Here is a 24,092-nt window from a genome sequence, read left to right as displayed (position 1 = left end):
CATGCCAGCTCAGGGAACTCACCCCTACCTCCACCTGGTAGGCTAGAGAGCTCTAGAAGTGAGCAGGGGTGACAGCAGGCAACTGTGGCCATCTCTGGTGGGGTGGCCCAGGAAGGAGACTCTGCCAGACCCTGCCCAGCAGCCCAATCACACGTCTCCTCTAAGAAGGGAAAGAAAACGACACACCTTAAAATGTTCTCTAGTATTTACTTCTCAAATACACAGAATCCTTAGAAACAGTTTAACTCTTCAAGTTAAACTTAAACATCTTAAGTTCTACAGAAAAAGTAAATCAGCTGATTTCAAATGAAAAGAAAATCCCGTGTCTCTCCACCCCCAGCCGCTCCAGGCCCTGAGAGCTGAGAGCTGACCGCAGACGTGACCACCGCTGCCGAATGCCTACATTTCCACCGCTGCCGAATGCCTACATTTCCACCGCCAGCCATGGATGGAGCTGGGTGTGCAGGTTTCTTGGCCCAGAGGGTCAGTCGGAATTCAGGGTGAGGCACACCCCCTGCAGCACCCAGTGAGAAATGTGCTTGTTGGTGAAGAGATCAGCTTCAAACACCAGGCCGACTCCCATGGCGTTCCTTCTCATGGAGGTGGTGTAAACTGGCGTCCGGAAGGTGTTCTGCAAAGGAGAGGCAAGTGAGGGGCACCACAGGAGGGCAGAGGAGCTCAACCCCGGGCTATGGGACACTTCTTGTGCGAGCTAATGGTGCAGTGTACACCCCCCCCTCCCTGATCCCGGCTGGCTGCCCCCCGCAGCCAAGCACAGACAGGGCTGCTGCTTGGGGACACGCTCAGGAAAAGTGGATCCGGGCTGCATGAGCCAGGAGGACCCTGCTGCTGCCGCCGCCCTGAGTGTAGGGACTTGGTCAGGCAATGCCCACAAGACATGATGGGAAGGGAAGCATTTCTCCCTAAGTTAGGCTGGACCACAGCTCAGAGTGTGAAGCCACGCCGCCCGGCAAGTCTGCTTACACGCCTGTGCACGCGTGGGTCTTCCTGTGAAGTGACTCCACGCTCTTGCCCTGGCTCAGGGCTTCTCCCCCACCCATGAAAGGTTAAAAGGCAAGACCATCTGAGCCACCCCAAGCGTGACCCCCTCCCAACCTGCAGTTTGAGGCGATGGGCTTCGATGGGGATGATCTTCAGAATCGGTAGATCGACCACCAGCACCTTGGGTTTGCTCTTGATAAGACACCCTCTTTCTACATCCCAGTCAGCGCCTTCTAGATACAGTCCTGAGACGAAGCATCCTGGAGATACCAGGAAGAGACCGGGATTCACTGGGGAGGCACCGGCAGCTCTCCCGGATGTCCGTGGCTCATGCACAGAGACAACCAACTGACTCTCCTTCCCCAGACACAGCCCAGGCCTTCTTCCAAAAGAGGGGACCGTCCTTCCTTCCCTTTGCAGAGCAACAGCCCAAACAGGACACTCTGTAGACCCCACTGAGCCTCCCCCATGGCCTCAGTGAAGAGGACAAGGGGTGGTCGCCTCCCCCAGCAATCTGCTTCAAGGCTCACAGCCCTAGACCACTGGACCCCCGGGTTATAAAGACAAGAGCACCAGTCGGTACCACAGCAAGGCCAAGTCCTCCCCTCTGAGCCAGAGGGAGTGGGAGCAGGGAGCCAAAGCCCAGCAGAGAAAATGGTGTCTGGGGATAGGACACAGCAGACACGCACAGCGGCAGTGAAGAGGATAGTCACCCAGAGAGTGTAGTGGCCCTGACACCTGCCAGTTCCTCTGAGACCCCGCTGGCCATGTGCTACGGGATGGTGAGTACCCGTGTCTCCACTGTGAAGCCTGTCTCTAGGCTTGCTCAAGAGGGCTTTTGTTGCTCATGTTTAAATGTCCTCCGACTCCGGGGCCCAGCCCTGGGAAATGGCAGCTCCCTGCCAGAGTCTGCGACATCACTCACCAGTGTGAAGGGACCTGACCTTATATTTTAATGGGTTCAACCTCGTCTGACCTGCCTTCTGGTACCCACCCCCCGGTGCCCTCAGGGTTTCCAGGGAAGTCTTCAGGTGATCCAGTTCTTTGAAAGACCTAACTCTGACCAAGAAGCCCACTCCCCACAAACGAGCAGGGTGAACAGGGTTCAGGCCCCTCCTGATATCACCCCAGGTCTCAGTGCTGAAACTGGAAGAGCAGCACATGCGATCGCCCTCAGAGAGGTCAAGACACAGAGAGTGCCCACACAGCGCCGCCATCCGCAGCAGCCTCACTTTCAGACACGGGCTGGCCCCGTCTCGGCCCACACCGCGCTCGTTGCTCTGACTCGGGGACGGCTCAGGGAGGAGCCTCCCCAGCACGCCGGCCGTGGCCGTACCTTGTCCTGCCCGCTCATTCACTTCATCTGCATCCTGGAACTTGGTCACTTGCGTGAACAGGGTGGAGCGGTCCAGTGGCCAGTTGTTCCTCCGGCAGGTGGCCTGCACCAGGGCCGTGAGGTAGGACTCTGGGATGTGTAGCCCCGAGAGCCACATCACGCTGGGCTCACTCTCGGTGACCTGGAGGGAAGGGAGGGAAGCTGGCAGGAGCCCGGGGCCACCATCAAGTGCCAGGGCCAGCGCAGACCAGACGCTTGGTTCACGATAAAAACATGGTTCACCTTGGCAGCCAAAAGATGGGCGTGGGAACAACCAGGAGCCTGCCGGGGAAAACAAGCTGAACTGCCCGATTCCAGAAGGAGCAAAGATTTAGATATAAAAGAACAAAGCCACAGAAGTACCAGATCAAATCTCCACTGAATGTTGTCAAGATCTTGGAGTTGGGAATGCAAAACCCAGAGGCCATACAAGAACAGACTGATACATTTGACTAATAAAAAAGTAAGACTTTCTTACAGAAAAAAATGCCATAAGCTAAATCAAAAGACTTTTGGCAAGCCCGGGGAAACACAACAGTGGCACGTACAGGGCTAATCTCCTTGATAGACAAAGAGCTCTAAGAGACCATTTTAAAATGGAGAATTCGATAAAAATGAAATCAAGACACAGACAATTCACAGAAAAAGAAATGAGGTACGCTTGGCCTCACCATAAAGAAATGCACACCCAAACGTATTACTATTTACCTATCAGGGAGAAAAGATCCAAAATATTAAGAGCACACAGTGTTGCCGAGAGGGGAGGAAATGCTCGTGTTTGTTCACTGTGGGTCTCCACTTCTCTAGAAGACCCTCTGACCAGAGCTGGCAGAATGTGAAATGCACAGGCTGGGACCAGCTCTGCCGCTGGAGGGACTGGCCTGTGAAATAACACTCGTGCATGTGACCACAGACGCCGGCGCCAGAGCACTGCCCATCTTGGCTAAAAAGAGAAGAAACTCAAATGGACCCACCTAAGTGTCCATCAGGGAAAGGACGTGGAACACCTGTAAAACAGAGTTCCCTGAAAAGAATAAGTTTGATCTAAAGGTACTTGGAAGAACGACGGCCAAGATGGACTTCGAGATGAATAAATCAGATTGTGCCTACTAAGCTTCACGGTCTTGGAAACAAAACATAAAGGAAAAAAAAAATACAGATATGCCTGTAGAGTCAGAGACCATTTCTTGAACACCCAATCAGCTGCGAACAGAAGGTACCACTTCTGTTGAGGAGTTAGAGAGGGGCTGGGGGCTGGAGGTGGTTGGGGGGCAGTCTAGGCTGAACCAACTAAGCAACAGTTGCCACTTGCTTACCCACGATGTGTACTGGCTGAACCGCCGCAGGAAGTACAGCATCCAGTTCCCGAGGGACTTCAGCGTGTCCGGGGCAAGCTTTCTCCAGATATTAGGGATTTGTCCGAGGAAAAGAGACCTGGCTACGTCATCTAACTCGTTGCTCATCCCAACTTCTCCGGCCAAGGCCTGTTTGCAGAATCAAGGGAAGTCAGGGGAGACCGTCAGAAACCTGGGTGATGCATCGAGGTAGGGGTGTGCCTGTTAGGGACAAGCTCACCCTCTGAAGTTCAGCCAGAGACCTGGACATCCGTACGGCGAGCTTGTTGAAGCGTTCCAGCTCTTGCAGAAGGACCACCGACGTCGGGGAGATGCCCACCCCGAGCTGCTTCCTGATCTGGTCCAAGTCAAAGATTTTGGGCATCTTGTTTTCTATGTCCTTGGCAACCTGGCCAATGTAATCATCTCGGCTAATGCCGCTGCTGGATTCCCCTAAAACCAAGACACTTTTTAGGGAAAGCAACGCACCTGAATGTTAGGACTGGGGCATCCTGAGCCTTCTGGTTCTTGGAAAGGCAGCAACAATATACAACTCACAAGAACCAACAGCACTGTGTGCCAACACCTTCCACCCTAACCAGACCAATTCTGCCCTCCGCAGTAGACTTCACCTGTCTGAGGCTGTAGCTCCAGCAAGTGGGCCCACATGTCCCGAGCCGCCTGAGTGTAATATCCAATCTCAGCATTGGAATGAAGACCAAACACTTCAGGTGTGTTGGTCAGTGGGAGGGCCTCAATGGCTTCTATAATCAGAAGAGAGAATACACCATCACACCATCCTCGATTTCTGAGGGCCCACCACCTCAGAAATCCCCAGATATGCAAGTCTAATTTCTTGCATGTGTTTTTAAATTAAAATTCTCTACCACCACACCCTAATCCAGTTCTATGTTTATCATTTATGAGAACGGCTCACTGGGCTTCCCGGGGACCACTCTGCCTTTTTCTAGGCAGAATCTGATATTTGTCTTCATCCTAGGACAGGAAATTTGAACTAACTCCCATCAGTGCTGAAGCTAGAAAGAATGCACTGGGCCCCCTAAAAATCGTAATGGAGCATGCCCACCAGCCGAGGATGCCCACCAGCAGAGGGGTCAGAAGAGCCATCAAGCCACCCATAGAACAGCTGAAATGTGTGGTGGGTCTCCCTTAGAAAACACTTTTAAAAAAAAAAGATTTTATTTATTTATTTGACAGAGATCACAAGTAGGCAGAGAGGCAGGCAGAGAGAGAAGGAAACAGGCTCCCCATGGAGCAAAGAGCCTGATGAGGGGCTCGATCCCAGGACCCCGGGATCATGACCGGAGCCGAAGGCAGAGGTCTTAACCCACTGAGCCACCCAGGCGCCCCAGAAAACACTTTTAACATACATTTTAATGCCCAGGAAATCTCACCAACGAATTTTTCCTTTACATCACCAACGGGGATTTTGTAGTCTACTTCCTCATTCCGGAAGAAGTGGAACGGCTGGAAAGTGTCAAAAATGAAGTCTCCCAGGTACTCATCCATGTAGATGGTCAGGATGCGTCGATCGAAGCTGTCGATGGCACGTCCTCCATACATGACCTAACGTACAGGGACCGAGAGCTGGCCTGGAGTACAGGAACCAGCAGGGGACCCCTGAGACCTGATGTGCCCTGAGGGATCCTCCTGCTGGCCTGGCCACTGTGCAGCTCAAACCATGTTGACAGCAAGCCTTGCAACCACAGTGAACAAGAGGTGCCCTCACGAAGTGTGGCGAGCCCATATGCCATTTGCCAAACCCCAGAACATAGTGAACAGACCACAAAACCACCAAAGAAGCCAGCTGCCACTTTGGTCTTTGCAATTGGTGACATCCCTCTGTGTGCCACCTGCAGGCCATAGCGGGGGGTTTGGGGGGGCGCTGTATAAAGTAATGGTCTCCAGAGTGGCCCTCCATGCCCACCAGACAGGAGAAGATTACAATGACAGGCCCAGGGCTGTGCTGTCCCCTACAGAACGCGGCCCCCACAGTGATGTATCCAGAGCCTGCGCAGAAATGGAGCCCAGCAGGAGAAAGACACCCATGTGACAAGCCAACAGAATTCCTCAGAGACCCAGGGCCTTCAAATGACAGGTGGCAGAAGCAAGTGGGGAGTCACCAAGGGCTCAGAGGTGCTGCACAGGGCACCAGGTCACAGCCCACAAAAGACATTCCCACCTCTCCAATGAGGTACTTGAGGCTGCCCCACGGGATCCTAGGGTCATGTTGCTGGAAGGCTTTTGTTAGGTACGTGTTCAGAATCTCCATGCAGACCTTAAAAGAGGAGGGACAGGCATGGTTATACTCCACCCCACAAAGTCACTCACGCGCTGACCCTCCTCTGAAGTGTGGGTGGGAGCAGCTGGCTGTCGTGACCTTGGAGAAAGGGTGGGGGGAGACGAGCCGGCTGAGGGGGAACAGTAGCCACCATGTCTTCACCTGGAAGTCAGACTCATTGAAGTCATAGTACACGTTCCACCCGATCTTCCCGAACTTTCTCCTCTCCTGCACCACGGCGTGGAAGAACGCCAGCACATAGACCAGCGACTTGAAGGCTGGGTGTGGACACTGCTCCAGCATGTCGGGAGAGATCTTGAAGTACGTTGCTCTCATGTTGAGTTTCAGCCCGTTGGGCGGCTCCGTAACAACCTGTCAGAAGACATATCGTGGCCAAAACCACAGACCCATGAGCCTGGGCTTGGAAGAGGCAAGAGGTAAACTGTAGATCTCTCGGCTTTCCCTTCACCTCTGTGCGGCCACCCTTCCCCTCCCCCACATAGCAAACATCTCTTGGGAGGGGCCCAGCCAAGAAGTTAAGGAACGAGAGATTGTTCTGGCCCCTGTTCATTAACTGAACCAAAGAAGGTTCTTTAGCTTCTCTGGGCCATAGACTCTTCAGATGCAAAATGGAAGTAGTTAAGTTTTCCCTCAACTGGCCCCTGATAACAGGTGACGAAACAATCTTTCTAAACATGGCTTCTCTGGAGAGTCAGTTAAGCGGGATGGATAAGCCTCTAGAGCACAGCAGGCCTATCACTAGAGAGAAAAAAATGTTTGATAAATGTGAAGTTTGGGAAAACGAACCCAGACAGGATTTTGGATACATGCGGAAGTGGTTGAGACAGGCCTGTTGTAAATGTCCCCCCCAAAACTCATCACCCAATCCAGGACAGCGCCTCGCTCAGGGGAGAGAGGGAGAGACAGACGCGGGAAGGGTGGGCGTGAGGGGTCCTGCTGTGACCCAGGTTTATTTGCAAACACACATGCACGCACACACAGCGGAATAGCAGTGGTCCAGGGCATGGAGCTGGGGGCACGGGTTGGGGAGGGGGTGTCTGTCTGAAGCCAGACCTTCAAGGACTTCTGCAGAATCCCAATGGGGAAGCCCTTGGTGGGGTCTGTGGTGAGCCACAGGCGGAAGTCTGGGTGGGGCTTGGTGATCCTCTCCAGGGACTTCTCCAGATCTTTTAGCCACTTGACCAGGAGATGGCAGTTCTGCAGCATCAGCCACTGTCCACGGGCCACCGCCGTCTCCAGCAGCTGCAGAGCCACCTGCACCGCAAGACAGGGGAGCAGCTGGTGTCCCAAAGCCACACTGGCCCCATGCTCTCCAGAGATGCACTCCACGCCCCTCCCAAAATAAATAGCCCACCCCAGCAGGAGCCACAAAGAAGCCAGGGGCCCAGGAGCTCCAGAGGCTGCCTTCAAAGAACTGATTGCTCAGAGTCCCTTCAGGGCCACTGCTGTGCTGCTGGGCCAGTCCAGGTTCTCTGGGACAGTCGCATAGACACCCTGACTTCGACCGCAGCCATGCCCCAGGGGCAATGACTGCCCTGATCTGAAACGGATGTCACCAAGACTGGAGGAGATGACAACTATGTGTGAACAGACCTTAGGAACAACAGGCCACAGCGGCCAGGCGGGGTCAACAGTGACCGTGAGCTTGCTCAAGGACCATGCAGCTGTCACACATCATCCGGGCCCTGAGTGTTGCTGCCCAGAGGACCAGCAATGCACCCAGCCCGTGCAAGGAGCAGTACCCTTGAAACCACACACTAACCCACTGTTAACAGAGGCCAGGGACCGCTCTTAAATTCAGAGTTTGTTCCTTCCAACAACGAATTACCTTTTCTTGGCCCTGACCCATGGCGAGGAATTTGAGGCGGTTTCCTCCAAAACCACTGCGCTCGGCTAATTTCATAAGGTCGCTGGCAGGGTCAGAGCCAGGACTGAGGATGAACACAATGGGCGAGTTGGGAGTGCTCTGCTCAAAGATGGCCTCGAAGCTGATCATGGGGGGCTGCACGTACCTAGTGAAGGAAACAAAGCGGGGACTTGGAGGACAGCCACAGCGAACTCGGTCACCACATCCAGAACCTACCGGCTGTTCCTCTGGCATAGCTCTGCACAGGTTAGAGTGTCTACACACTCGTCACACACAGGAGGGTGGACTCCTAGGGGACATGGGACCCACTGTGTCCCCCAGCACTCTCCAGGACATCCATGGGGGCGCCTCCCCATGGGCCCTTCCAGGCAGATGTCCCCACATCACCCCCAGAGTCTCCATGCCGACAAATCCACAGGTACGTCCTGAATGGCCCACTTCTCAAAATTTTTGAAAATCAGTTACCAATACATCAGGCCTGGGCGATTTCACACAGAAATCCAAATTTGTAGCTTCTTTCCAAGAGTCGGGGAACCCAGCCACTCAGGGGCCCCTGCCAGCTGGTGTGAGTCAGCAGGAGCTAAGGGGCAGCTGTCCTGTGGTCCAAACTTGACCTCTCCCGTGTGCCGCCACCCCCGCCAGCCCCACTCACTCATTGCCCTCTGAGTGGGGTTTGCCAGCCCAAGTTCTCTGCCGGGCTTCCATTCCAGAGTCACGCTGTCCAATATGGAAGCCACTGGGCACAGTGGCCACTGAGCACTGGGTTGCTCTGGGCAACTTACTGTCCCGCTGGGCAGTAAAGTCAAGTTCACACGGGACTTTGATGAGTTAATACCAAAAATAAAGTATCTCCATAATGTTTGTATTGATTACATGTTGAAATGATATTTTAATGTGCTGAGTTAAATAAAATGCTATTAAAATTAACTTCACCTGTTTCTTCCTGAGTGTGGCTTCTAGAATACTTGACACAAGCGGCTCCCACTATGGCTCTCCCGAATAGCTCGGAACTTGAGTGACTAGCGCTGCCTGACGACAGGGCGGCGGCAGCTCTCTCGGAAGCCAGGCAGCCATTCTATCTCAAGTCCAGGATGCAGGGGGAGACGCGACCGCAGCAGAGCCGAGAAGACTCGGCCACACACTTACTTCTCCCCCATTGTTTCAGTCACGTAGTCGGTCACCGCCCGGTACACCCGATCCACACGGAAACAGCGCAGAATAAGCAACTTCTGGAAAGGGGTGACGTTGTCGTAACCCAACGGGAACGGGAACTGCTCGAGGGAGTCGAGGTCGCACCACTGGGAGAAGCACAGGACATTCGTGGTGGCATCAACCCAGAAACAGTACAGGCCCCCATTGTTACATGAAGGTCCCAAAAGTCACTGTAAAGGAATGAAACCTACACAAGTACAAGCCGCAAGGCCACTTTTAGTCTAATCTGTCATTTTCTACCCCCCGCCCCAAAACTACGAACTTCAGAAAGAGAGCAACTGAGTCTTTTTCACTGTTGAGTCCCCATGCCCACCAAAGGACATGGTCTGTGACAGGTGCCCATTTCTCAGATGGGTGGACAGATGGGTGGATGGATGGACAGAAGGATGGATGGTTCTCCCGCAACACTAGCGAAACAGATAAAAGAGAATTCCATCAAGGGTGTTGGAGGGTGCGGACTCCACCCTGACGGGGTCGCTCAGGCTCATCTTCTCACTCACGAGTAAGGCTACGGTTGGAGTCTCAAGACCACCGACACGGAGGGAAAGGAAGGAGGAGACACAGACCACGGTCTCACCTCCTGCCAGACCGCCACGTGTTTCTCCACATCATTGGGAAGATTCCCGAAGTTGTCTGAGAACATTTCCGATAAAAGCATGATATCCTCCCATCCCTGGTCAGACAACCAAGCGCAGGGCTTTTTCCGTCGGCTCTTCTCCAGGGAAATGTTTCCTAATCTCAACAGAAGAAGGGAAGTAAACAGCCCGCAGCAGTACGCCGGCAGGAGCGAGCCGCTCCAGACTGCGACTCTCCCAGACCTGCGTCTCCAGAGGGGACGGACGGAGGACGTGCAGGCTTGCCTTGTCACTAGCCGGGACCCCTCCCGGGCAGCTCAGCATGGCCTCCCATCTCGGGGCAGCCTGTGGGCAGAGACCCGCTGCTCTGGGCCAGACCACAACCATTTCGGAGGCTGCAAAAGCGTCAACTGAAGTATTTAGTAACCCGGTGCTATGGGGAGGTGCCTGGGAGGCGCAGTCAGTGAAGCTCTGCCTTTAACCTTCCTGGGATGGAGCCCCACGTCCAGCTCCCTGCTCAGCGGGGAGCCTGCCTTCCCTCCCCCTCTGTGGCTCCCCCTGCTAAAGCTGTGCTGCTAGAAGCCAAGTTCGGAGGAGAAGTTTGGTAATACTGTGGTTCTGACAAATTTACATACGTGTGCAGCAGGGGTAGGGGTGGTCAAGGGAGCGGGGAAGAATGAAAGGAGACACGTCCTTCACCTTTTAAGAAGAAATCTAATTCTTCCTGGGGAACTCGGCCTTCTGCTTGTTCTATCTTGATGGTCATATTGAAAGAAAAAAGTAACTTGTGTTTCTCAAACAACCCTGGAGGGAAACATCAAGACGGGCACCAATGAAGTAAATTCACTTTCGAAGTGGAGTTTCCTACGCACAACAATCTTCAGCGTAGAAATAAGCTGCAAGGCCCGACATGGGGGGCGCCCAGCCCACCCCCCAGCCCTCTGCCCCCAGTGCTGGATGTCCGCAGTGTCTGAGCATACATAGCGCGGGCTCTGTCTGCACGGGGAGCCCACGAGCCGGCCTGCCATCCTGCTCACTTGTGTGGGTCTGCAGGGGCCCTGCCCACCACGCCCACCAGGGAAAGCAGAGCCACCCAAAGGCAACTGGGTCCAGAGCCACCTTCTAGATGGAACACAGGCCGTTTGCCTGACTCTTGAGTGTGAGCTCTTTGTCCCGTGTCATCTAAGAGAGGCGTTGACACACTCCCTGTAAAAGGCTAGAGAGGGGACGCCTGTGTGGCTCAGTCATTAAGTCTCTGCCTTTGGCTCAGGTCATGATCCCAGGGTCCTGGGATTGAGCCCCACATCGGGCTCTCTGCTCAGCGGGGAACCTGCTTCCCTTCCTTTCTCTCTGCCTGCCTCTCTGCCTACCTGTGATCTCTGTCTGTCAAATAAATAAATAAATATAATATAATGAATAAATAAAATCTAATAAATAAAATCTAATAAATAAAATCCAATAAATAAATAAACAAAATCTAGATTTTATCTATTTGTTTGATAGACAGAGCTCACAAGTAGGCAGAGAGGCAGGCAGAGAGAAAGGAAGGGAAGCAGGCTCCCCGCTGAGCAGGGAGCCCGATGTGGGGCTCGATCCCAGGACCCTGGGATCATGACCTGAGCGAAAGGCAGAGGCTTAACCCACTGAGCCATCCAGGCGCCCCAATAAATAAAATCCTTTTTTAAAAAAAACATAAATAAATAAAAATAAACGAAAAAGTCTAGAGAGGCAGTACTTCCAACGTTACAGGCAGGTCTCCCTAATAAGGACTACGCGCCCCTGCAGCAGGGAGGCAGCCGTAGCAGACGTTCAAACGGCTGCAGTTCCAGCAGCACATTATTTACACGAACAGGCAGGGTGCCAGACCCGGCCTGCAGCTCACTGTTTGCCCACCTGAGCGGCCCAGCAGGCACATTCCACCAACAGATTCGTCAGGGATAGCGGGATGCTGAATGCGAAAGTTCTTTAAAACACACACACGTGCACGCACACACAGAAGAAAAACTGTCTAAGTCAACATCTGTGATTTGAAGTCTACCTTCTTGGCCGCAGGCGTTGGCTACGTAACTGAGCCCTGTAGGGACAACAGTCCTCAACCTTCCTCCTGCCCAACTGGAATGGGCTGAACTCTGTTCCTCCAAATCCAGATGTTGAAACTCTGACCCCCAGGGCCTCCAAATGTGACCGTGTCGGGAGAGAGGGCCTCTGAAGAGGGAATGAAGGTAAACAGGCCGCCAGCATGGGCCCTGATCCCATCTGCCTCTCGTCCTCAGCAGAAGAGATGTGGATACACAGACGCCTGAGGGGCACACACGCAGACCAGAGGGGTGCTCACCCGTGCAACCGTAGTTATAGATGTTGAAGGTCAGTGTGTCCATAATGTTCCGCAGTCGCCTCATGAGAATGGAATCAGGCAGGGACTTCTTAAGCGACAAGCCGAAGACCTCCAGGAAGGCGATGAGGGAGTACTGGTACATGGCATTGACCAGGGCCATCTCAGACAGCACGAAGAACAGGATGGCCCCCCTCCTGGCGGCCGGCCTGTAGCCGTCCCGCAGCCTGTCGATATCCAAGGCTGTCTTCTCCGCCAGCTTGAGCTTCTCCGATACCTAAAGAGAAGGTGCACATCACTGTGGAGATGGGGAGACTGACAGCGTCACCAGGATGACTTGGGAAATGGGCAAGTAAGGAATGCAGAGAGCAAGAGTGGGAGGAGCAGCAAAGAAATCCATGCCATGCTGGGGGGGGGGGGGGTGGAGACCGCAGGACACGCCCCTCTTGCCAGATATAGTGGATGTTTGTTGGCTGGACTCCCCAGCACCTGTGCCCAGTCCTTCTAATGACAGTCCCTGACTAGCTTGGAGACTCCAACTTCCCTACTCATCCCATATGTGGGGTCCACCCCAATCCCAGGAGAGGAGCACGTGACCCAGACCTCAGCCAGTCCACACACAGCATCCCCAGCTGTGAGATCAGCCTGGGGTAGGCATGTGAGTAAAATGACTCTTGGGACATTCATGATAGGGACAGGTAACGACTCTCACTCTTCCCTTTGGACCTTAACCTGAGGGGCCATGAGGCCATACCCACCTGGTGACCATGAGGGGAGCCTGGCTCATGGGGAGGCGGAGAATAAAGCCAACCCAACAAAAGCCCAGAAATGCAGAGAAACTAAGTCCTAATGGTATGTTTAGAGTCTTGGATCCAACCCTGCCTGAAGCCATCCCTGGACTTTCTGTATTCTAAACTAATAATTTCCCTTCTGACTTAAGCCAAGTAGAGCTGGGTTTTCTATCATTCTTGACTCAAAGGGGCTGATCTAATGCACAAGGGTCCCTGAGAACACCTCCAGGGCTCCCCTCCCCATACTGCACCCCAATAAATGTGGCCTGTTCTCATCAGGAAAAACCTCAGGTGACTTAGGGCCCAGATCTGGTGCCAGCACAGGTGGCTGTCCCCCACACCCCCACCTTACCCTAACACCTCAGCTTCTAAGATGCAGGAATGAGGCCCTGAGATCACTGAACCCAGTTTCCTCCTTGAGCAGATGAAGGGACGGACGCTCCAAAAGCACATCCAGGAACCACCCCGCTCCCTCCCTCCCAGGGCAATGCACCTTCTATGCAGATGATACCTCCATGGCCTTGGATTTGGTCTCCTCCAGGGTCTGCACTAGCTCCACATTGTCCAGCATGTTCCCCGTGGAGGTCGCCAGCTCCCGAAGGAGGGAATCTTCCAAATCCTTCAACAGGTTCTTGTTCTCACTCGTCTCCTGGATGAGGTGCTCCCGCTGCTCCTCCAGCTCGTGCCTCTCATAGGCCACCAGCACACTCAGCAGCTGGTCCTCGAGACCTTTCAGTGTGACTATGGGAGCAAGGGGAGGCCGTCACCACTGGACACCCCGCACATCCTCGCCTGCTGCATCCTGCCTCGCCTGGTGCGGGCAAGCAGAGGGTGTGGCTGAGCCCGCATTTGGGGAACTTGAGGACTGGCTCCCGCCATTGCTCCAAAGCCACAGGTCCAAACAGTCCAGAGATGCCCCTCCACAGAGTGGTGGGTGACAAGCCTGCAGAGGCTCCCATCGATTGGGCAGCCCGAGATGAAAGTATACCCAACCTACTTAACCCATGTAGACAGCTGTAGGACAACCCTAGAAAGTGTAAGAAATGGCACCCAGCTCCTAGCAGAATTCAGTTGGGAGGAGGGGAATCCAAAACCATGCCACATATTTAAATGCAAAAACAAAATAACTTCCTGCCCCAGCAGAATGGGGATCCTACCCCACTCCAGGCGTGGGTATCCGAGCCCTATGGTCCAGACCCAGCGCGCCCCAGACACGCGTCTCCCTGCCTCCCAAGGGAGGGACCCAAGACTTCATTGTGAAGAACTGGCGGATGAAGATGTGACCCTGACAGCATGACCTGGGGTCAGCAAACAAAATGGCGTCCCCTGAAAGCCCTGACTTCCCATTGCGGTCTCCGTGGTAACCGCCCCAGTTTGCCACTGGGCTTGTATACATCCTCACCCGTGTAGTTGATAACCATGGCCTTTCCAAACACGGATGGGGTGTATCTGGGATTGGCCAGCTTGGTGTTTAGGTACAGCCTGAAATTTGAGTCGTAATCCACTTCCTTATCGCCCAGTATGATGAACTGCCGTCCTTGAGACACTTTGATATTTTTCTCTAAGACGTTATCAATTACGGGGTCGATGTACTCATCCACGTCATGGAACAGGAAAGGGCTCCCATACTTTATGGACATCTCCAGCTGCTTCAGGAAGTCGGGGTCATTAAAGGAAGCCACCTGGAAGACAGGGGTGCTGTGTGCTCAACAAACACACAGGGAGTGCGCCTCGGGAGCAGGGAGTGGGCGCACCCTAGCCTCAAAGGGAGCCAAAGCAGAGAAAGAATGGGGGCAGGGGGTGGGAAGCAAAGCACAAGACCCATAGAAACCAGAAACCCATCAGGTTCAGGGTCTGAACAGCCCTAAGTAATCACAACAGAGTCTCACGACCCCTCACAGAATGGGCCATCTCGGGCCCCCCGGCAGGCTGACAGCAGGGGGAGGTGGAGGATGAACTCTGCATTAATAATATTTGTCTCACTGTAGCTCTGTGTATATTTTAGAGACATACCTTCCCCCAATAGCTTGGACATTCTCAGGAGCGAGGACCAGGAAAAAAAAAAAAATCAGGAAAAAGTAAAACTGAGAATCATGGGTTTGGGAACTAGTTCAGCAAAAAGTGACTGGACCCCAGCAATTTTACCCAGGAAAGCTGAACACATACGCCCACCAAAAAAGCAAGCAAAAAAAAAAAAAAAGGCACATGAACGTTCACAGTAGCATTACTTGTAACAGCCAAAAAGTAGAAATCATGCAAATGTCCATCAATGGATAAATGAATGGTAGAACGTTGTCCATCCACACAACGGACTATGATTCAGCCATGAAGAGGAAGGAAGCACGGACTCCTGCAACAACTGGGATAAGCTTAGCAAACACGATGCTCCGCGAAAAAAGCGAAACACAAAAGGCCACACAGCGCATGATTCCATTTGTGTGAAACTCTCCAAAGGAGGCAAATCCATAAAATGCATTAGTGGTTGCTAGGAGACAGGGAGGGGGAAAAACGGAAGGATGATGGCGGACGGCGACTAAAGCACACAGCATTGCTTTTTGGGGTGGTAAACCCTGATCCTGGTGATTGCATAATTCTGCATATAATACACTAAAAACCACGGAGGTGTATGCTTTCAAAGGGTGAATTTCACAGTATGTGAATTACATCTCAACCCAAAGATCCTGAGGTATCTTTCCTCCAGTCCAAAGGAAAAAAGTGACTAAGCATCTTGGTCCAACACGTACAGGTAAGGGGACACAAAGATAAGGAAAGCGCGATGTCCAGCTTCAAGCTGCTCATAGCTGGGAGGTAACACACGGGTAAGAAAGCAAAGCCCAAGGCAGGTCATGCTGCCCTCAAGAACTCAACAGGGCGGGTGAGCAGAGAGGGGCAGGGCTCTGCCCAGGGATGAACAGAACATTTCAGCTCAGCATTGCCAGGGGCGCGGGGCTGCCAGGTAGAGATGGTGGACGAGGCAAGCTCTGCCCTAAGTGTGGGAAGTGAGGGCAGAGGACACCCAGGGAGGAGCTGGCCATACCCGCAGGTTATTTTTCTCTTCTTTTCTCTTTATCCAGTTGAGGGCCTGCTGCTGTGGGTCGATGCAGAGGGGGAAGCGGCTGGCCCGGGTGGTGAGGATGCCGTTCTGAATCGAGAGCTCATCAGGGGGCAGCCCCTGGGATCCCCACCTGGAAGGGACAGTGACAGGGAAGTCTGTCTTTCTTGCCATGTTGTAACTGAGTGCTAAGGGTGGTAAGACTGGCCTTCCAGAACAATCTACCCACCCCCAGGCTGCTCCACCCTTCCCCACGGCTGGGGAAGCTGGATTTGCAGCTCACCCTGCCATTTCTGTACAGGCAAGTTGGCTGCATGCCTCGCTCTCCTGGGCCAGGTTGATGCCCACGTGGACCGCTCACTGACCCCACCCCACACAAGGCACCCACGTCCTCCGGATTCAGGGTCGCACACACCTGCTGATCTCAACATCATCTGTGAGCAGGTTTTCTAACCGGAAAGGCTGGCTCAGGGGAATCTCCCGCTCCAGGATGTCATTCTGCCAAACTTGGTAGACCATCTGGTCACGGAACTCCCACGTGAACGCGCCCTCGTAGCTCAGGAAAGCCGCGCACAGCAGGCAGTCCCCCAGCAGCTTCACCCGCCGGTGCATCAGCTCATCTAGGTCATTCAGCCACCTGGTGCAGGAGATGGGGGCTGCGGTAAGCCATTAGCTCTGGCACAATCAAAAGGAACATTCGAGAAGAGCCACCTTGACACACTGCTAACAGGGCTAGCCAGAAGGAAACATTGTTGGAGATAGTCCCTTCTTCTAGAAACAAAGTCGGAAAACCTTGTTCAATTTTAGGGCTCAGAACCCAGCATCTAATCGGCTGGAGAAGTGTTTACAGGAAGCATCTAGTCTCAAAGCTATTTATTAAGTAGCAATCACGTTATCTCTTTCTTTTTTTTTTAATAAGTTTTTTTTAAAGACTTTATTTACTTATTTGACAGAGATCACAAGTAGGCAGAGAGGCAGGCAGAGAGAGAGGGGGAGGCAGGCTCCCCACTGAGTAGAAAGCCCGATGCAGGGCTTGATCCCAGGACCCTGAGATCATGACCTGAGCCGAAGGTGAGGCTTTAACCCATGAGCCACCCAGGTGCCCTGTTTCTGAATGCTTTAAATCAGCAATTTGCTGACACGCCCAGCAGAACTCCTGAGCTCAGGTCTTGCTTGGTGACAAAATTCTACCCAAGATAGAAGGGAGTAGATGTTTCCCTTGGCCCCTTCTTCTAAACAGCAAAAACCTTCTAGGTTTTAGAAATACTGAAAATGGTTTGTTTCCCACAAGCAAACAGTATTTTCTAGTGTCTTCCGTATAACTTGCACAGGTGCCTGATTAGAAACTACTCTCGCATCCAGCGGACCAGCTCTGGCCAAACGGCCTTGCCCCGAGGCACCAGACAGCCCTACCTGCTTAAAATTGAAGCTCAGGACTGAGCCAGACTCAAGAGCCCTTGGAAGACAGCTGCCCCACAACCGAGGTGGACCCCCCGCTCCAGACCCACCCAGGACGCGCTCGGGGTTAAAGACCACTAGGAAGTCAACCTTTCCAGAACAGACAGAACCTTGCCAGAGGCCGCAGGTGCCTCCCTGTCTCCGCAGCTAGCCTGCCTCTGTCACCCTTGACAACTGTTCAATAAACCGCAGAACTTGTAAAATGGCCTTAGCCACGACAGTAGTGAAATCTGAACTCTCCCAAGAGGTCTCCAGATAAAAGCACAGCGTGGTGGAAAGAAGACACGGTAAGAGATTCAGGCCCCGGCGTTCACGGACAGACCACAGGGTCTCCCTCAGGGCTGTCATCAGAGGGGTTCCTCAGCCGCTGACCTGATGTTCTCGGACCCCAGCCCCGAGATGAGCTTGTCCGCTGCGATCAGCCGCCTCTCCATAATCTCGGCTTCTTCCTGCAGCATTTGCTTTTCCAGAATGGCGGCCTCGTACTTGGCCCCCAGGGCTTCCAGCTCCCTCTGGATCGCCGCCAACTCATTCTGGATCCTTTCTAGTTCGCGCTTGGTGAGGTAGAAATTCCGCTCCAGCCTGGCCACCTGAGGGAAGACAAGTCCCAGAATGCTGGGGAGGGGGACCACAGTGGGGCAGGGATGAATGAGTCTAACCCCAGGGCTTAGGTCTACACCGCGTTTCTAATGTTGTTCCTACTTCTTGGGGCCACTGTATGCCCTGCTGAGGGACGTGGCTCCTTTCCTTAGTCACCTAGCATTGGCTTCAAAAGCTCTAATCCCATTGGAAAACAAGATGTCCCACACCCAAGTTCGCAGATGGCTTAATTTCCATGCGCGCAGAGGTCACGGTAAAATGACACTGTGGTTCTAAGTCAAAAACTCAAAAGAACGTGTCGAGAACAGTCCTCGCCTTCCACCCTGTCCCACTTCTAGGAACAAAATTCTGAGGGATAAAGCAGTGTCAATATAGATGATCAAATCAACCTTGTAACTCTCTTTGTAGTCTGTGTTCTACATGTTACTTTGACCCAATGGTTCTCAGGTGGGGCCGCCCGAGAGGACAGATGGCCACGTCTGGAGACATTCTGAGTGGTCAGATCTTATGGGTAGGGATAACGGCATCCAGTGGGCGGAGGCAGGGGTTCCATTACACAATCCTACATTACAGCACTCACCGCCCCCCCCCCCCGAGAATGGTCCAGCCCCAAGGGTCAGTAGTGCCAAGACACAGCATTCTGCTTGAATTACAGAGGATGATTTTTACCCATTTATCCTACTCTTTGCACACAAAATTTGAAAGCCTTCCAGGCTTTGGTTCTGTCCATCCATTCACGCTATCTAGACGAGAGTGATATAATTCAGGCCTCTCCTTTATTAGCGGTGGTGGAGGGGGATGGTTATGTGATGCAAAATCAGAACCTTGCCCGCATTTGTCCAGCAAAGCTGTGGACGTATTAATTCCAACTCCAGATTGCTTCCTGGGCAGCTCGGTTTAGGTCTTACACCTGGACAATACCTTTTCTCTTTTGGGCTTGATTTCTCTAAAAACGTCACAGTAGCCCATCACAGCTTCAACAAACTTCAGCATCCCCAAGCCTGCTTTGCTCACAGCTTCCATTTCTTCAGTTGTGGTATTAAGAGTCTTCAAGAGACCTGATGATCAAAGATGGAATGATCTTGATGGGTCACAAGGCCCATCTTGGGAAAATAAAATGGGAAATAAATTGCCGATGGACAAGCGCCACTAAATGAGTTTTGTGTAGGTGGGTGCTTAAGACATGAGTGAGGGGCACAGGTTACGGCCACCCAGGACATCCCTATGATCCAGGCACCTCTGTGTCCAGGGTGTCCATGGGGACCCCCAACTGTGCAACAAAGTGACTCAGAGCAGGTCGCTAGCTGGAATTCATAGGCTGTGATGGGTCACCATCACCTCTCCCCGCCCCTTCACCCCAGGGATAATCTCACGCAAACGGAAACCCACCCAATCAATATTCAGGTAAAGAGAGGTCCTTGGGTTTTTTGTAGTTGTTTTATCCTTTATGTTTCATTTAGCTTTGTTTCTGAGTGGCTGAGAAAGAGCATTTGATAATAACATTCTGAACAAAGCATGAAGATAAACAGTGACCCTGTGAACTTGAATGGTTTTTTGCAAAGACTAAAACCTTGTTCCCACTGGCTGAGCATCTAGGTAGGACAGGCATCTGGCTCAAAGGGAAAGCCGGCATTCTATAACCGAAGACGGGGAGGCTGGCTGTGGGCGGTACAAACCCCTCCTTCGCCCGTCTCCCAGGGACCTACAGGAGACTTCATACTGGCAAAAGGTGCAAGGGAGAAGTCAGGGGTGGACCATCTCTTGCACCACCAAGCCTGATGCACAAGACGGACCGAAGAGGCGGCCAGACTGGGTTCCATAAGAGGATCCTATTTCCTAAGGAGAAACACCAGAGTGATAGTTCTTGAACGTTCGGAAGGATAGGCTGCTACTGACCCTCTAGCTCCCAGCCCTCCCATCTCACCCAACGGTGCCTCCACCTTGCTCATTTCCTCTGGGAATGATCCTTCGGCCTATTCTGCCCAAAGAGCCACAGTGACAACTGACCCCAACAGGAGAGTCGGCCTCTGACAAGCCCCCTCTGTGCTCTCCATCCCTACTCCCAAAGTGTGAACTGTCAGACGGAGACAGACCCTGGCTCTTCCTGCGTCCGTCCGTACGCACCTCTGATATTTTTCACCTGGCTCTGCGTGATCGAATCAAAATCAATCTCCATCAGAGACCTCAGGAAATTCGGGTCAGACATCATGCCCTTGGCGGTCTTCCAGTTGAGTTCCTTGTACCCTTTCATGATGAGGATGCACTCACACACCGTCTGCACCTGTTTGGGGGGCTTGGCAAAGGATCTGGTGAGAAATAAAAATGTGTGTGAATCAGACCCAGGACGCGCCCAGGATCTAGCCTAAATGAGAGTTTAGAAAAGTTCCAGAAAGTTCCAGAAAAAATGGCTCAGCCCAGAGTCCTTTCTTAGAGGTGACACAGCATGGAGGCCAAGGAAGCCATATCCCAGCATGGACTTGGGCTCCTCAAGGGAGGTGAAAGCTGCTCCCAGGGCAGGGACTGGTCTCAGCCACCGGGGACCAGAACCACAGGGGCGGGTATCATTAAAACGCAAACCCAAGCCACTCAAGCATGAGTCAGTAGGTCAAGGAGGAGCCTGAGAATCCATGTTTCTAATGACAGCTTGGCACAGCTTCTCAGAGTCTGCCGTGTAGCCACTGGCATTACTGCTGTCTTCCTCCTCCTGCTCCTCCTCATCTTCGTCCTCTTTTCTGTTTACTAGATGAAGAGACGGCGCTCAGAGTGTCTAGACAGGCTGCCCATGTCCACACAGCCTGTGGGGTCCAGGGTCCCCACATCCAGGGCTCCTTCTAGGCTAGGTCACCCCTAACCTGTTTCCTTTGCCTTTGAGGAGACCAGACAGTCACTCGGCCCCTCCAAACACTCAGATGTCCAGTGCCTTCCCCCCTCCAGGGCACCGAGACCCCCAGTAAAGGGCCGAGCACGCAGCAGCACCGGTACACACGTTCAGGACCGGGAGGCGTGCTAACTGCACTGGGGACAGAGGCAGGGGCGCTGGGCTCCCTGCTGCTCTCAAAGGCTCTCCACACCACGTGAGTCCTGCAGACGCCAGACCATGGAGAGAGCCAGAAGCTTCAGGAAAACGATGGAGAAGAGGCGAATGGAAGGAGGGAAAAGAGAGAAGAGCGGGAGGTGAGAGAGGCCCCCGGAAGGTGACCTAGCAGGGAGGCGGAGGCAGGCAGGGGCCCAGCCATCCCCACAGAAGGCCTGACCAACCCAGAGGCGAGCGGGAGGGGGCGAGAGCACGAGAACAACCCAAGCAGGGTAGAGTTATGGAGACGGTCTCTACTGGGCAAACGCCCCAGCCGCCCCAGCCCCAGGACCCCCGCCCACCCGCCTGCAGACAAGAGCGGCGAGAAGGAGCGACGCGGCGCAGGGACAAGCCAGGGCGAGGGCTCCAGCACGAAGACGGGTGATTAAAGTGGTGGTCCTGAGTCACCAGGGAAAGGTGCAATTACACCGGCATTAGGTGCTTGTGAAAGCCCACAACGCTGTCAACTGTCTTTAAAAGGCTTCCTTCCAGGGCGGGGGACGGAGGCCAGGCCCAGGCCACTGATCTCTGAAGAATCAGAGGAGGAAAGAAGCGGTGAAATGTTCTCAGATAGAAGACGGAAAGGACCCCAGCCCCAGTGAGGGGTCCTGAGCGCGTGGGCAAGTTGTAAACCATTCAGCGTTCTCGGGTTTCCCACCTGCAAAACGGGGAGGCAGAGCCGGACCTTCCCGCTCCCAAACCCTGCGAGTCTGTGAAAGTGACATTCTGGGCCATCAGCTGACAAGCTAGTACCTGGAGCCGTGTTTCTACAGAAGGTATTGCTGTCGTAACACAGGACAACTGAGGTATTAGTAATCCTGAGGTTCTCAGTCTGGGAAATAGAAACATTTCTGTTTCATTTCCTTTCTCCTATCACAAAAGAAACTCAGGAGAGGGCGCCTGGGTGGCTCAGTGGTTTAAAGCCTCTGCTTCAGCTCGGGTCATGATCCTTGGGTCCTGGGATCAAGCCCCGCATTGGGCTCTCTGCTCAGCAGGGAGCCTGCTTCCCCCTCTCTCTCTGTCTGCATCTCTGCCTACCTGTGATCTCTGCTAAATAAATAAATTAAATCTTTAAAAAAAAAAAAAAGAAAGAAAGAAAGAAAAAAGAGAAGAATCTCAGGAGAGAGAGAGGAGGACGATATGCTGCCCTCCCTGGAGGGAAAGAGTCGTCACAAATGCCACCCCCTACCTTCCCTCATCTAATCACCCCGACGCTCCGACTGTGTCTGCTTTTCCTTCAGCCCAAGCTCCTGCCAGCCTCTAGTCTCCATCCTACAGCTGGTGGATCCCTCCTCTCTAGTCCCAGCTCAGTATAAATGTCGCTTTCAAGGGACGCCTGGATGACTCGGTCATTAAGTGTCTGCCTTCGGCTCAGATCATGACCCCAGGGTCCTGGGATGGAGTCCTGCATCAGGCTCCCTGCTCAGCAGGAAGCCTGCTTCTCCCTCTCCCACTCCCCCTGCTTGTGTTCCCTCTCTTGCTGTGTCTCTGTCAAATAAATAAATAAAATCTTCCAAAGAATAAGTACACTGATAAATAAATGTCCCTTTTAGGGAGCAGGGGAGGCGCCTGGGTGGCTCAGTCAGTTAAGCATCTGACTCTTGGCTTTGGCTCAGGTTGTGATCTCAGGGGGTTGGGATAGAGCCCCACACTGGGTACTACACTCAGTATGGAGTCAGCATGAGTTTCTCTCTGCCTCTGCCCCTGCCCCTCACCTGCCTCTCAACTAAATAAACCTTTAAAAAAATAAATGTCACTTCCTGGGGAATACCTTCCCCAACTCCCCACCCCCCAGACTAGGTGAGGTTCCCCCATTATCCATAGTCATGGCAGCAAAGACCGTCCCGCCCTAACTTCTTGGGTGATCTTCCTGTACACGTGGGATTCCTGCATGAATGCCTGTGCCTTCCCGAGAGTGTCAGCTGAAGGTATTGAAGGCCTTGCCTGCCTGCTCATTGCTGCTCAGCCCCAGTGCCAGCATGAGGCGGGGGGGGGATGTAGGCACCCAAAGACTGCCAAAAGAATGGAAGGAAGAAGAGTAAAATCGGGGGCGCCTGGGTGGCTCAGTGGGTTAAGCCACTGCCTTGTGGTCAGGTCATGATCTCAGGGTCCTGGGATCGAGCCCCGCATTGGGCTCTCTGCCCAGCGGGGAGCCTGGTTCCCCCTGCCTGCCTCTCTGCCTGCTTGTGATCTTTCTCTCTCTCTGTCAAATAAATAAATAAAATATTTTTAAAAAGAGTGAAATTGCAAGCCATTAACGAAGCGAGCCTTTTGTACTATAGAGGATCACCCACTTCTGATCTTCATGACTCCTACTACTCCCTGCCTTAACATCTGATGATTTCAACAAAGAGGACTGAGCATTACAGAATGAAATTGTCAAGATGTCAGTGCTAGCTCACCACACGTAACATCCAAACAACCTAAAGGAGGCCAGATTATAGTCACCTGGAAAAAATAAAATTGGATCAAGATTCACAGTGAACCCCTAGAAAACCCAAAAGATCAGATATTTCACTGTACAGAAATGAACTGTAAAAGTATGGGAAGAAATCATGGGGAATTTGTTTTACAATCCTATAGTTTTAAAAGGCCATTTAAGTATGACATGATATCCAAAGGCCACAAAATAAAATATTGCTAAAGTCTGTCATGTAAATACAAAAGTCTTATATACAGCAAACACAAACACACACACAAACCTCACAATCAAACTCAAATGGCCAATGAGCCACTGGGGAAAATATCTACAACTTACATCATGGCTAAAAAACGGATCTCCCGGGTACCTGGATGGCTCAGTGGGTTAAGCCTCTGCCTTCGGCTCAGGTCATGGTCTCAGGGTCCTGGGATTGAGTCCTGCATTGGGCTCTCTGCTCAGCGGGGAGCCTGCTTCCCCCTCTCTCTGCCTGCCTCTCTGCCTACTTGTGATTTCTCTCTCTGTGTCAAATAAACAAAATCTTAAAAAAAAAATGATCTCCCTACCACGTAAAAAACCACTGGAACTGAAGAAAAAAAAATGAGCACTAACGATTTAACAGATAAACATGCAAAGCATATGAACAGTTCACAGAAAAAGAAATACACATGACCCTCAT

At 52.8% G+C, this 24,092-nt stretch overlaps 1 protein-coding gene across 6 annotated transcripts in view; it reads right to left on the bottom strand.

The window, feature by feature from the left end:
- Positions 1-187: 187 nt before the first annotated feature.
- DNAH10 (dynein axonemal heavy chain 10) overlaps positions 188-24,092 on the bottom strand; it is a 135,404-nt gene continuing 111,499 nt past the window's right edge. For 3 of the 6 annotated variants that reach the window (XM_059139678.1, XM_059139682.1, XM_059139683.1), the window contains 20 exons: positions 20,046-20,227; positions 18,843-18,979; positions 17,694-17,911; positions 16,279-16,500; positions 15,849-15,996; positions 14,214-14,493; positions 13,323-13,552; positions 12,024-12,297; positions 10,388-10,492; positions 9,691-9,845; positions 9,048-9,199; positions 7,863-8,046; positions 7,088-7,288; positions 6,176-6,385; positions 5,915-6,010; positions 5,127-5,298; positions 4,344-4,475; positions 3,953-4,164; positions 3,694-3,861; positions 1,125-2,519 (listed from right to left, as the gene is read on the bottom strand). In XM_059139678.1, the coding sequence (XP_058995661.1) occupies positions 1,920-2,519; positions 3,694-3,861; positions 3,953-4,164; positions 4,344-4,475; positions 5,127-5,298; positions 5,915-6,010; positions 6,176-6,385; positions 7,088-7,288; positions 7,863-8,046; positions 9,048-9,199; positions 9,691-9,845; positions 10,388-10,492; positions 12,024-12,297; positions 13,323-13,552; positions 14,214-14,493; positions 15,849-15,996; positions 16,279-16,500; positions 17,694-17,911; positions 18,843-18,979; positions 20,046-20,227 (4,078 nt within the window). In that variant the 3' untranslated portion in view covers positions 1,125-1,919. Of the gene's footprint in view, positions 2,520-3,693; positions 3,862-3,952; positions 4,165-4,343; positions 4,476-5,126; positions 5,299-5,914; positions 6,011-6,175; positions 6,386-7,087; positions 7,289-7,862; positions 8,047-9,047; positions 9,200-9,690; positions 9,846-10,387; positions 10,493-12,023; positions 12,298-13,322; positions 13,553-14,213; positions 14,494-15,848; positions 15,997-16,278; positions 16,501-17,693; positions 17,912-18,842; positions 18,980-20,045; positions 20,228-24,092 lie in introns of those variants that run through there. The other 3 variants (XM_059139680.1, XM_059139679.1, XM_059139681.1) reach the window with 3 other exon arrangements.

Source organism: Mustela lutreola, chromosome 11 (genome assembly GCF_030435805.1).
Source record: "Mustela lutreola isolate mMusLut2 chromosome 11, mMusLut2.pri, whole genome shotgun sequence".
NCBI classification, from domain to species: domain Eukaryota; kingdom Metazoa; phylum Chordata; class Mammalia; order Carnivora; family Mustelidae; genus Mustela; species Mustela lutreola.
This window is presented reverse-complemented; position numbering and strand designations above follow the sequence as displayed.